The 12500-nt window shown below is 45.5% G+C and overlaps 2 protein-coding genes across 2 annotated transcripts in view; one reads left to right on the forward strand and one right to left on the reverse strand.

Moving 5' to 3' along the window:
• The window catches only part of klf12a (Kruppel-like factor 12a), a 16441-nt gene extending 8444 nt beyond the window's left edge, over positions 1 to 7997 (forward strand). Inside the window, exons 4-6 of the mRNA XM_048235621.1 lie at positions 212 to 350; positions 7323 to 7480; positions 7666 to 7997. Of these exons, the coding sequence (XP_048091578.1) occupies positions 212 to 350; positions 7323 to 7480; positions 7666 to 7847 (479 nt within the window). The 3' untranslated portion in view covers positions 7848 to 7997. The remainder of the gene's footprint in view (positions 1 to 211; positions 351 to 7322; positions 7481 to 7665) is intronic.
• A 3562-nt stretch (positions 7998 to 11559) lies between these two features.
• Positions 11560 to 12500, reverse strand: part of LOC125288915 (serrate RNA effector molecule homolog) — a gene marked incomplete at its 5' end in the record, with an annotated part of 12042 nt that continues 11101 nt past the window's right edge. The window contains one exon of the mRNA XM_048235622.1: positions 11560 to 12400. Within this exon, the coding sequence (XP_048091579.1) occupies positions 12328 to 12400 (73 nt within the window). The remainder of the gene's footprint in view (positions 12401 to 12500) is intronic.

The following is a 12500-nucleotide window of genomic DNA, read 5'->3' on the forward strand; positions in this document are numbered from 1 at the left end:
ACTAGACTGGACACTGGACAAGAAAAAAAATTAAACTGAATGCTAAAAAATCTTTTCATTTTCACTTCCCAGACAATAAACACATGACACACACACATATAAGTGTTCTGCATTAAATGACTCAGATATGTGCTTGACATCTCATTTTCTCTCAGTCACTCTTTTCCTCCGTCTAAGTGGTTCTTGTTTCCTCGTTCCCTCTCTCCCACAGTCACACACCGTGTCCCAGATGGACCGTCGCCACGGCGATCCCACAGCGACAGCGACGACGATGACCTGCCGAACGTGACCTTGGACAGCGTCAATGAGACAGGATCCACAGCACTGTCCATAGCACGCGCCGTGCAAGAGTGAGTGTTCTCTCCCTGGCTACTGTGTTTGCATGCATGTATGAGTGTGTGTGTGTGTGTGTGTGTGTGTGTGTGTGTGTGTGTGTGTCTGTGTGCATGCATGTCTATCTTTGTTCATGACAGACAGTGTGGTACACACGTTTAAGTGGAGTGTTTCCTGTTGTGTTTTGTAGGATAGCACTGAAACACATCAGAGTACAAACTCTACTCACTCTTGGATTTATAATCTTTCATAAGAAGCTAGTCTATGAAGCTTCATAGAACTCTTATGCAGCTGAAATCAGAAGTTTACACATACACATGCTAAAATGACTAAAAAGAGGAATAAGGACACCATATAGGAATAAGGACACCAATTTTCTTTGTGAATGAATAATGTATCGTAAATAAATACATGTTCCCTTAAAATACAGGGGCTCATAAGTATACATTTTTATTTTTAGAGGCCAGTTATTTCATGGATCCAGGATCCTGATAAAGTTCCCCTGACCTTTGGAATTAAAATAGCCCCACATCATATAAGATCATCTCTCAATGCAAATCAAACCAGCTATTTGGCTAACTGAAATAAAAAAAAATGCCAATCTCTAGGTATGGTGAATATGAGAGCTTTTAGTTAACTCACTGTTATCATGTAGCCTGTATCTTCACATTATTTTACATTCTGCTGCTATTTACAGGGTATTCCTATTTCCACTGCATTAGTTGTATTCTATGTGTTAGTTAGATAGATCAATTATATTGATAAGATACTTTATTGATCCCCAAGGGGAAATTCAAGATGTTGTTGTATCTATCTCCTTACCATCTTGTGAATTCTAATTTTTACTTAATTCTCTGATGTTTTATTTATTGTTTTGTTTGTTTGTTTGTTTATATTATTCTTTTTTTCTCTATTATTGTGTTAAATGCTCCAAATGTAAAGCATTTTGAGCTGCATTCTGTGTATGAAAGGTGCTACACAAATAAAGCTTATTATTATTATTATTATTATACAACTCTTATATTTATAATCTTTCATAGGAAGCAAGTCTGTAAAAAACATAACTTTTGTACCATTAGAACATTTAGAATATGTTTTTTTAAAAAGCTAGTCTGTTAAATAACACATGACAGAGAGGGCTAAATGGTCCAGATCATCATAATGACATCTCATGTCAGTCTAGGGGCAGGTGAGGGGGCAGGTGAGTGGGCAGGTGAGGGGGCAGGTGAGTGGGCAGGTGAGGGGGCAGGTGAGTGGGCAGTGTCAGTGTATGTGTTGGAGGGGTGGGGGCAGGTGAGTGGGCATGTGAGGGGGCAGGTGAGTGGGCAGTGAGGGGGCAGGTGAGGGGGCAGGTGAGGGGGCAGGTGAGGGGTGAGGGGGCAGGTGAGGTGAGGGGGGGCAGGTGAGGGGGGTATCTCGTGGGCAGGTGAGGGGGGGGCAGGTGAGGTGAGGGGGGGCATGCGTGGGCAGGTGTGGGGGCAGGTGAGGGGGGCATGCATGGGCAGGTGAGTGGGCAGGTGAGGGGGGCAGGTGAGGGGCAGGTGAGGGGGGCATCGTGGGCGGGCAGGTGAGGGGCAGGTGAGGGGCATGCGTGGGCAGGTGAGTGGGCAGGTGGGGGGGCAGGTGAGGGGGCATGCGTGGGCAGGTGAGTGGGCAGGTGAGTGGGCAGGTGAGGGGGCAGGTGAGGGGGCATGCGTGGGCAGGTGAGTGGGCAGGTGAGTGGGCATGCGTGGGCAGGTGAGTGGGCAGGTGAGGGGGCATGCGTGGGCAGTGTATGTGTTGGAGGGTGTTTTTCATTTCCCAAACCGAGGTCCTCACTAGATGGCCTGGTGGCCGGGGGGGTCATTTCATTGCTGTGTTCACAAGGTACTGATCTCTGTCAGAGCTAATCCCTCAGCGGCACTAATGCGTCTGAGTGGGAGAGTGAGCTGAGCAGGGGGCAGGTGTGTGTGTGTGTGTGTGTGTTTGTTTCTCTGTGTGTGTATATTTTACTTTCCATGCATCTATGTGTGTGTGTGTCTGTGTGAGTGTTTGTGTGTGTTGTGTGTGGTATGTGTGTGTTTGTGTTTGTTTGTGTGTGTGTGCACGTATGTACGTCTCAGTGGAACCTGAGGCTCATTTCTAAGGACAATCAGTCCCCACGGAGAACAGGTGGCTCTGGGGGGGCTTCCCTGGCGTTGTCAGGCCCAGCGGGGAGGCCCGTGTCTGGGCCACAGGTGGCCTGGGCCCTGGGTGTGTCTAGAGCTCCAGCAGTCAGGCCTGCTGTGCTAGATATGTAGGAGTAGCACGGGCAGCAGGCAGACAGGAAGGACACACACACACACACACACACACACACACACACACACAGACACACAAACATACATACGCGCATGTGCAGAAACACCCATATGCGCAGACACACACACACACACACACACACACACACACACACACACAGACACACAAACATACATACGCGCATGTGCAGAAACACCCATATCTTGGACACACACACACACACACAGGCCCGGGTTGGGTGTCAGGGAGAATCGAGAATTCGATTGGGCAGCTTCACTTTTGGGCGGTCGAGGAAAAAAAATATTGACATTTGTCGTTAGTCTAACTTCTCTTAAAGTAGGCTACACATTCCGCATTCTGTGCATGGCACCGTTGCCTCTGCATGGGTTGTAGCCTACCGTGTGAGGGAGTTCTCCCTCCCAAAAGAGTTGGTTGGGTCCATATAGCCCGTCTTTCCAAAAAGTTTTCTCAGATACGGATAGCCGGGCCGGCCCTACAGTAGCCATAAAAGCCAGGAAGGATGGATGGTAGAAAGAGGCCAGGAGGGACTGAAACGGCCAGGTAGATGCTGCTAAATGTGCAAAGCTTCTAGATTAGGCCTACAGACAAAAGTGGCAACTGGTAAAGAGAGATAGCCTATAGGCAATGATTATTAGCAGTTATTGGGCTAATATTGGACGTTTGTAGCGTTGTCAAGCTATTTGCAAGCAACATATTAAATTACTTAAAAATATTATACTTTTTGTATCCGATTCATAGACTTTTGCAGTATGCAAATATTAATAACAAAACTGAAGTTGGATCTGTGTAGGCCTATGCGGTAAAAATTGTAGCCTCTGAGCAGCAGATCAACCAGTCGACTACTGAAAATGATGAGCCCGAAATTAGTGATGAGGAGGCCATGACTACAGGGACAAGTAGAGAGGATAAATTAAAGTTATTTAATGTAAGAAAGAGCAATTATGCTACATGATGAACCTGTATGCCTTGTTTGCCTAGAAGAGGGTGTAGTAAAGGAGTAGGCTAAATCACCAAACAACAATATAGCCTACCCATGCAAAAAACATGTAGCCTAAACATTAGTTCAATATGCCTCTTTGTGGAAGCGTGGGATAGGCTACATTTCAAAGGCTTTCTTTCTTTATTTCTGTCTTTCTTTCTTTCTGTTTTTGTTAACTTGTGGAATAGTGGAATATTTTTTGTTAACTTCTGAGTTGAAGTGAATTATTATATAACCCTTACACATTTGTTGAACCATGGTACTAATAAAAACTACAGGATAGTAAGAGCTGAAATGTTGCTTCATTTATCAAATTTCCACCACTATGGAAAACGTCTTGGGCCTGAAACTCCCGGACTGAAAAGTGGCCACTCCGGCCCTGCACACACACACACACACACACACACACACACACACACACACACACACACACACACACACACACACACACACCTGCACACACACACACACACACACACACACACACACACACACACACACACACACACACACACATACACACACACACACACACACACACATTCACAGAAGAGAGCCAAGGACCCAGAGTATTTGTATCCTCAGAATCAGCCTGTTTTTGTTTATTTTTGCCAGCACATATTTTCTGACTGTATGTGTTTGTGTGTGCTTTCCGTCCTGTCTGCATGTGTGTGTACGTGTTTCTGCTTACGCAAGCCTCTTTGTTTTAACACAGATTGTTCTGTGTGTGTGTGTGTGTGTGTGTGTGTGTGCTCTCCGGTGGGGGAAACGGTGCTTGAACTCGCCATGGCACACAGGTGCAGGGAAGCTAATGAACCCCGACGCCTCAACAGACACACACACACACACACACACACACACACACATACAAACACACAGACACACACAGACACACATACAGGTTAACATGGCAACCCCAACACCTCCACATATAACAACCCTGGTCCAGTGTCAATTCTGACATATAATATATAGTCACACACACACACACACACACACACACACACATACACACATAATCACAGACTCATTCACACATAGAGACTCATACAGACACACACACTTCCGCCACCGGGAGAGGTGCTTCCCACCGATCCGGGGTCAGCGGTACATGTGGCACGTCCGCACACACACACACACACACCCACACACACACACCCACACACACACACGGCCCTGGAAAGCCCCTCTGAAGCGCTCCGGTGGGAAACACGCAAACAAAAGGGGGAAAGAAAGGAGTGTTGTTGCCGAGTGATGTCAGGGCAGCTTCCCTCTCAGCCCCCAGCTCTAGGGGGTGTGTGTGTGTGTGTGTGCAGTGTCCCAACGAGCAGGGCTGTAGTGGAGGCTAAACGCAAGCAAGCCCAGTTTATTATTATTTCATAAATAGAGTTTATCCACCTCTTATTAGAGTTTACCCACCTCTCAAAAGAGTTTATTGCAAGTTTTAACATTCAAACACACTGTATTATCCCATCCACAGTGATCACAGAATTCATAGTTTACCCACCTTTTACTACATCCCTGCTAACGAGCAGCACTCAACACACACACACACACACACACACACACACACACACACACACACACACACAGTATATAGTATATACAGTATACACCCTATGCACATAGTACTGTATATGCTATATACATTACATTACATTACATTACGCTGACGCATTTTAAACCAAAGCGACTAACAACATGGTAAACAGTTTAAGTTTTAAAGCAATTCTCTCAACAATTTTAGGACAATTTAAAAAAGGTAGAGAACAGTATGAATAAGTGAATCAGTGAGTGCTGTTTTTAAATAGTTGAGTGTCAATTCAAGACGGGTGGTAAGTGCTGGGGTCAGCAAGACGTGCTGTAAGTGGTGCTATGAGAGGAGATGTTCTCTAAAGAGCTGGGTCTTCAGGAGTTACAATATACAATATACACACTCATACATACTTTCACAGAGAGAGGGAGAGAGAGAGACACACACACATACCTAGAGAGACCTCTACTCTCTAGCTTCTAAACCACACAGGACACACACACACACACACACACACACACACACACACACACACACACACACACACAAACTTATATACACAAACACACCTGTGTGGTTTAGAAGCTAGAAAGTGGAGCACAGGTCTATGTGTGTGTATGTGTGTGTGTCCTTTGTGGTTTAGAAGCTAGAGAGTGGAGCACAGGTCTGTCTGGGTGTGTGTGTGTGTGTGTGTGTGTGTGTGTGTGTGTGTGTGTGTGTGTATCTGACCCAGCCTGAGAGGAGGAGAGTCTGTCTGTCTCTGTGTCTAGATGCAAGATACAAGCAGGCATGCAGTCTAGAGTCAGAGTAGAGTCAAGGAGAGGTCTGTGTCTGTGTGTGTGTGTGTGTGTGTGTGTGTGTGTGTGTGTGTGTGTGTGTGTGTGTGTGTGTGTGTGTGTGTGTGTGTCTGTGTGTGTGTGTGTGTGTGTGTCTGTGTGTGTGTCTGTGTGTGTGTGTGTGTGTGTGTGTGTGTGTGTGTGTGTGTGTGTGTGTGTGTGTCTGTGTGTGTGTCTGTGTGTGTGTGTGTGTGTGTGTGTGTGTGTGTGTGTGTCTGTGTGTGTGTGTGTGTGTGTGTGTGTCTGTGTGTGTGTGTGTGTGTGTCTGTGTGTGTGTCTGTGTGTGTGTGTGTGTGTGTGTGTGTGTGTGTCTGTGTGTGTGTCTGTGTGTGTGTGTGTGTGTGTGTGTGTGTGTGTGTGTGTGTGTGTGTGTATTGGGGGGTTACAGCTTTTCTTTTCCTTCTATGCCCCCCCCAGGCACCAAAGCTGCCAAAAGCTACAGGTGCCCCCCAACCCCCAACCCCCAACCCACGAGAAAAAGGAAGCGAATCCGTGGGGGGGCACATGCCACATATTCAGTCTGATACACACACACACACACACACAGACATTCAGTCTGATACACACACACACACACACACACTAGACATCTAGACATTCAGATGTGTGTTCACATACACTTATGGGTCAAACAGGGTTCAATAGATTGGCTTTGGAATATATGTGTGTGTGTGTGTGTGTGTGTGTGTGTGTGTGTGTGTGTGTGTGTGTGTAAATGTGATTTCTATGTGAGTGTGTGTGTGTGTGTGTGTGTTATTTTTCTGGAATAAAAAGAACCATTTGTAGCCAGTCATGTGGGCTCTGTGTAAGCAGAAAGATTTAAGACCATAAAGTTTAGATCTAGATTTCAAAGACACTCCTGCCAACAGTGATCAGTCTGCTGAGCTTTGTGTGTGTGTGTGTGTGTGTGTGTGTGTGTGTGTGAGAGAGAGATTTTCTGTATCTATCTGTCTGTTATTATGACCCTGACACATGCAACTAAAGCCAAAAGCTATTTCCATTATGAAGTCCCCCATAGTGATCAAACATCGCCCCCTACTGGTCACCAAGTAGTAGCAAAGTTACAGCACACACTAAAATCAACAACTTCCGTTCACTGCTCCTAAAGACTTTACCAAGCATGCCACATGCCTGACCTTTGACACTGTGTGTGTTTCCTGTCCGTAGCTCCATATTGCTGTTGACCCTGTGTGTGTTTGCTGTCCGTAGCCACATGTCTGACCTTTGACCCTGTGTGTGTTTCCTGTCCGTAGCTCCATGTTGCCGTTGACCCTGTGTGTGTCTGCTGTCCGTAGCCACATGTCTGACCTTTGACCCTGTGTGTGTTTCCTGTCCGTAGCTCCATGTTGCCATTCAGCATCGAGAGCCTGCGGCGGCCGCGCCGGTCCGAGTCGCCGGACTCCAAGAGGAGGCGTATTCACCGGTGTGAGTTTGAGGGCTGCAACAAGGTCTACACCAAGAGCTCCCACCTGAAAGCGCACAGAAGAACACACACAGGTGAGTCACACACTCACAAACACACACGTGCATGTTGTTTTACACATTACCCCTCCCATTTGTGTGTGTGTGTGTGTGTGTGTGTGTGTCTGACTCAGTCTCCGTTCCTCACCTGTGTGTGTGTGTCTGACTCAGTCTCCGTTCCTCACCTGTGTGTGTGTGTGTGTGTCTGTCTCCGTGTCCAGGTGAGAAGCCGTACAAGTGCACGTGGGACGGCTGCACGTGGAAGTTCGCCCGCTCGGACGAGCTGACGCGCCACTACCGCAAGCACACGGGCGTCAAGCCCTTCAAGTGCGGTGACTGCGACCGCTCCTTCTCCCGCTCCGACCACCTGGCCCTGCACCGCCGTCGCCACGCCCTCGTCTGAGCGCCAACGCAGCCCATTGGATGCTGGAGTGACGGACAGACAAACTGACCAATCAGATCAGCAGAGCTGGTTCTCTGCCTGTTAGCAGTCCCCATGGGGGCCAGGGGCCAATATTTCACTCCTCCCCCTTTTGAAGCAATTAAAGCAACAGAGCGAGAGAGAGGGAGTCAGAGAGAGAGAGAGAGAGAGGGCTGAAAAAAAAGAGTAAACATCTGGCATGAGGACTTGTTGGCCTGTTCGTCTTGCCAGCAGCAAACATTCAGAACGTTTCCCTCGGGATGTTCTTTCTATAGAGGCATTTGTCCACAAGTTGTTTTGTCTGTATTTCGTTCAGTTGCATTGTTTTGGTGATTGTCACTTTAAGATGTTTTTTGTTTTACACAGCTTGTGAAAGAGAAAGACAGGAGTGGATCAGGGGAAGGCAGGGTTAGACGAGACAGACGAGTTGTCGTGCATGTCTTTCATGTAAATACCACCATGTGGCACCTAATTTCAACACCATGTTCATTTCATCTTCCGTCCTGTGAGGAGAGATCTCGTCTAACAGGGGGCGCACTTCTGAGGAGCAGGAGAGAAGCGCTTAGAGAGCGAGTTAGCATCAGTCAAGATGTCGATGAGTGCAATACAAACTCCCGAATCATGTTGCTATACCATCACTTCACAATCATGTTAGCGTTAGTATTCCATTTTTTTACAATCATGTCAGTATCCCACCGTTTTACAAACGCGTCAGTATTCCAGCACTTTGTCTGAGCATCCAGTTCCCTTTCCCGAGTGTTACACGCTCCCTTTACCGTCACCAGCATCTCTGTATTGTATTGTATTTGAATATCTGAATAGTATTTTATCCTTCAACTCTGCATTATAGTGTTTTGTATTGCTACAACATTCCAGGGTGATAGCTTCAGCAAAGATGAAGGTGTGTGTGTGTGTGTGTGAGAAAAGAGAGAGAGATGTATGTAGTCGGCACAGTATGTAGTCGGTTCAGTCTCCAGCCACCAGAGGAGTGGAGAGAGTTCTTACAGTGGTCAAGCAGCTCGTTGGTTTAGACACAGTTATAGTGGTGAAGCGGAGTGGCCAGTATGACCCCACGTCACCTTGTTTAGAGAGCTTCACCCATATCACATCCACGGTTAGGCCACACACACCGATCATCTTCAGTGTTACTCGTAGTCGTGTGGAAATGTGACCGATGAGGTCGGCAGCAGTCTGACGGTGAAGAGAGGGTCTGAAATATCCAAGCGAATTCAAGGTTTCTTGAGGTTGGGCCTCAAAGCAGAGACTGTGATTTAAAGAGAGGAGTGAAACAACATGGCCATCTAAACCTCCATTCCCTACCCAAAGCCCAAACAGCTGTCCCACAGATGTTTCGGCTGGCACGAGGAGGCCTCGAGTTATCCCTCCCAAGATGTTTTCAGGACCCAAGCCATCACACAAGAGCCCTGCGTGCTCCACAGAAACGCCACCTTTTTAGACACTTTCAATTCAGCGGCCCAAGTACTGACTTCAGAAGAGGATTCTCATTGAAAAAGCGAGCACAAGTTCATCTTCATGGTTTGACAAGAATCATCATCATCTGACCAGTACTGTCATGGGAAGCAAGCGAGCACAAACCAATCAGTCTACAAAGAATTATAATCATCGTCTAACCAGAGCAGGCGGGATTGTCACGGTTGTCGTGTTGTTGCACTGGAATTGCAACACAAACACGTGTGCTAAATGCTAAAGCTAAGTGCTAAAGCTAATGTCAAGCTAAGTGCTAAAGTTAAGTGCTAAAGCTAATGTCAAGCTAATAATAAAGTCGGTCCAGACAGAGGTGCTGTTGTTTTAGTGTTGATTGGGTTTACCTTTTGCACCTGGGGTGGGGGCGGGGCCGATGGTGTTTAAAGGAGGCTGAGACCATCCTTATGTCCCCCCGCTCTGTGCACAAACATAGTTTTAGCAGAGGTCTGTATATTTTACATGAGTTATTCAAACGTTATGATATGCGTTGGTTTATTTGTATGTTTCTGTTGTTATTATTAAGCCTGTATCGTAAGTGCACAGTGTTGAGCAGTTTTGTACGTTTCCCAGAGAAGTGTGATGTATTACAGTCCATAGTATTTTACAGGGGCCCAGCTTTCTGAAAGTATAAAATATATAAATATATATAATTAAACTTCAAATTATTTCATTCTTTTTCTCTTTATCCTCTTTCAATGGTGTACAATGATTCATATTTTGTTTTCTAATGAGTTTGGTTTGAAGTTTGAATGGAATTTATACATTATCAAAATGTCTGATATTAATTTTAATGGAGGTATGTTAATAAAGAAGAGCCTGTTTGTAAGTTACTCCGTGCACATATTGGTCTGCGTGAGTGGGAATGTTGTGGGTATAAAACTAAAGGGAAAAAAACTATAATAAATGTCACGTTAGTGGTTTGTTGACGTGATGTTAAAAGCAGACTTCTGCTCACATTCCAAAGTATGGTACAGCTCAGGGTCTCCTAACCTTTTAGCCTGCTGAACCCCCTTGAGTAGGAATGACTTCTCATAATCACTCCCTTGAGAGTACTCCTATGGAAATTGAGCCTGTCTGTGGAAATACTGACCAGCTCCCGAGAAACCCTGACCCTGGGTACTGTTTATAATGTATTACCAATGAGCATGTTTGGAACATTGGAAATGAACAGCATTCTGATAGTAGAATGTACAGTAGAGGCACTGGTAGTTAGTTTGGCTCCCTCTGCTGATCAGCTGCTATATGACAGTTCAAACAGCATTAGAGAGGGATGTACTGAGGCCTGAGCTGTATCATGTAGCATGGCCCAAACTTCACAACAACTGACTGATGGCAGAGATGTAAAAGTCTGGCTTCAGAAAGTAAAAGCCCTGCCATGTATTGGTTCTACCTGTGTGCTTAACACAGGTGATTTGATTTCACTAATTAACTGATGTATCTGGCTTAAGACAAAGATTATACACAGGCGGAGCAAGACAGGTTGTCGTAGTTCATGTCTATTGGTGCGAAATGGGGATTGAATCCTGTCTGCGTTAAGAGGCGTGTCGATGACATGTCAACAGACTTGAATGGAACAGTCACTGCCTCTGGTCCGCACAAAGGGGATTTTGACCCCTTTGTAGGTCCGGGATCTTGAGAATCCTGATGTCAGAGGCTCCTGATGAAATATCTTGCATCCGCCTAAACTTTGCTTAAGAGTTGTGCTAATTAGAATCAACAGATTAGGTGAATGGTTTGAAGAAAAAGGTGGCAGGACTTTTACTTTCTGAAGCCGGACGTTTTACACCTCTATCAGTTGGTACTCTAACTCCCCCTGCTGGTTATTTTGGGAACAACCTTTATGGTTGATACTGTAAATGGACCAATGATTTCAAATCAAAGTGCCCGTTGTGATGCAAGTGTTGGAAACGAATCCCAATCATGAGTCACTCTTGGTGAATGAGTTTGGATTTTTCCATGCTAGATAAATGGCCCTGATCTAAAGGAAGAGTTCAGTGTCATTAGATAACAAGTCTACAATTTCGAGTTTTATGGACTTCTCACAACATGGCAGCAATGGCAGGTTGACGAATATCAGTCCTCCTTTAACCCTGATCTGACCATGACTCGACCCTGATAAGCAGAATCTCTTTAGGTTTGTTTAGGTAGACGCAAGTCAGGAATGAACAACAGTCCAAAATATATTTACATATTAACAAAACTTACAAAAGTGGATAGCCTAAGTCCACAGTTGGTCTAAAACAGGGAAGAGAATAATACAACTTACATTCATCAAACAATAAAGAGCAATAAAACAACAACAGCAATAACAACACTGTAACACTCATATTAACACAGGCAGAAAAAGAACATGAGATATACAATTAACCTACCACGCTAGCAACATTTAGGTGTACAAATGTACTAGCAAAGAATCCACAATATACTGGTGGTGCATTGTGGGATCTGTAGTTTTAGCAATCCTACAGCATGAATCACATGCATTATCTGGTTAGATATCAGTGTGTCCAGCCCCAGCACTGAGGCCTCAAACCAGTGAACAGTGAACAAAGGGGCAGATTCTACATACAGTTTACCCTGTAACCATCTGTTTAAAATCTAAATAGAACATTTAAATTCAAATATATTTACATTCAATTCCACACACACACACACACACACACACACACATACACAGACAAACAGACCTGTGCTCCAATCTCTCTCACCACAGGACACACACACACACACACACACACATACACAGACAAACAGACCTGTGCTCCAATCTCTCTCACCACAGGACACACACACACACACACACACACACACACACACACAAAGGACACTGATGGTGTGTTCCAGTGTGTGCTATATTCCCAGTGCTTTGCCGTCCTCTCTTAAAAGAAGTCTTCATCAGGAGCGTTCAGGTCACAGTATCTGGTCACCTTACGAGGCTCCCGCATCAGGAGCGTCCAGGTCACAGTATCTGGTCACCTTACGAGGCTCCCGCATCAGGAGCGTCCAGGTCACAGTATCTGGTCACCTTACGAGGCTCCCGGTGGGTTACTCTGGACAAAGACAGTGAAAAAATACATTAAGGAACTAATCAATAGAGTGGGGTGTTTTATTATTAAAAATACATTACGGAACTAATCAATAGAGTGGGGT

This window comes from Alosa alosa, chromosome 23 (assembly GCF_017589495.1).
Source record: "Alosa alosa isolate M-15738 ecotype Scorff River chromosome 23, AALO_Geno_1.1, whole genome shotgun sequence".
Lineage (NCBI taxonomy): Eukaryota > Metazoa > Chordata > Actinopteri > Clupeiformes > Clupeidae > Alosa > Alosa alosa.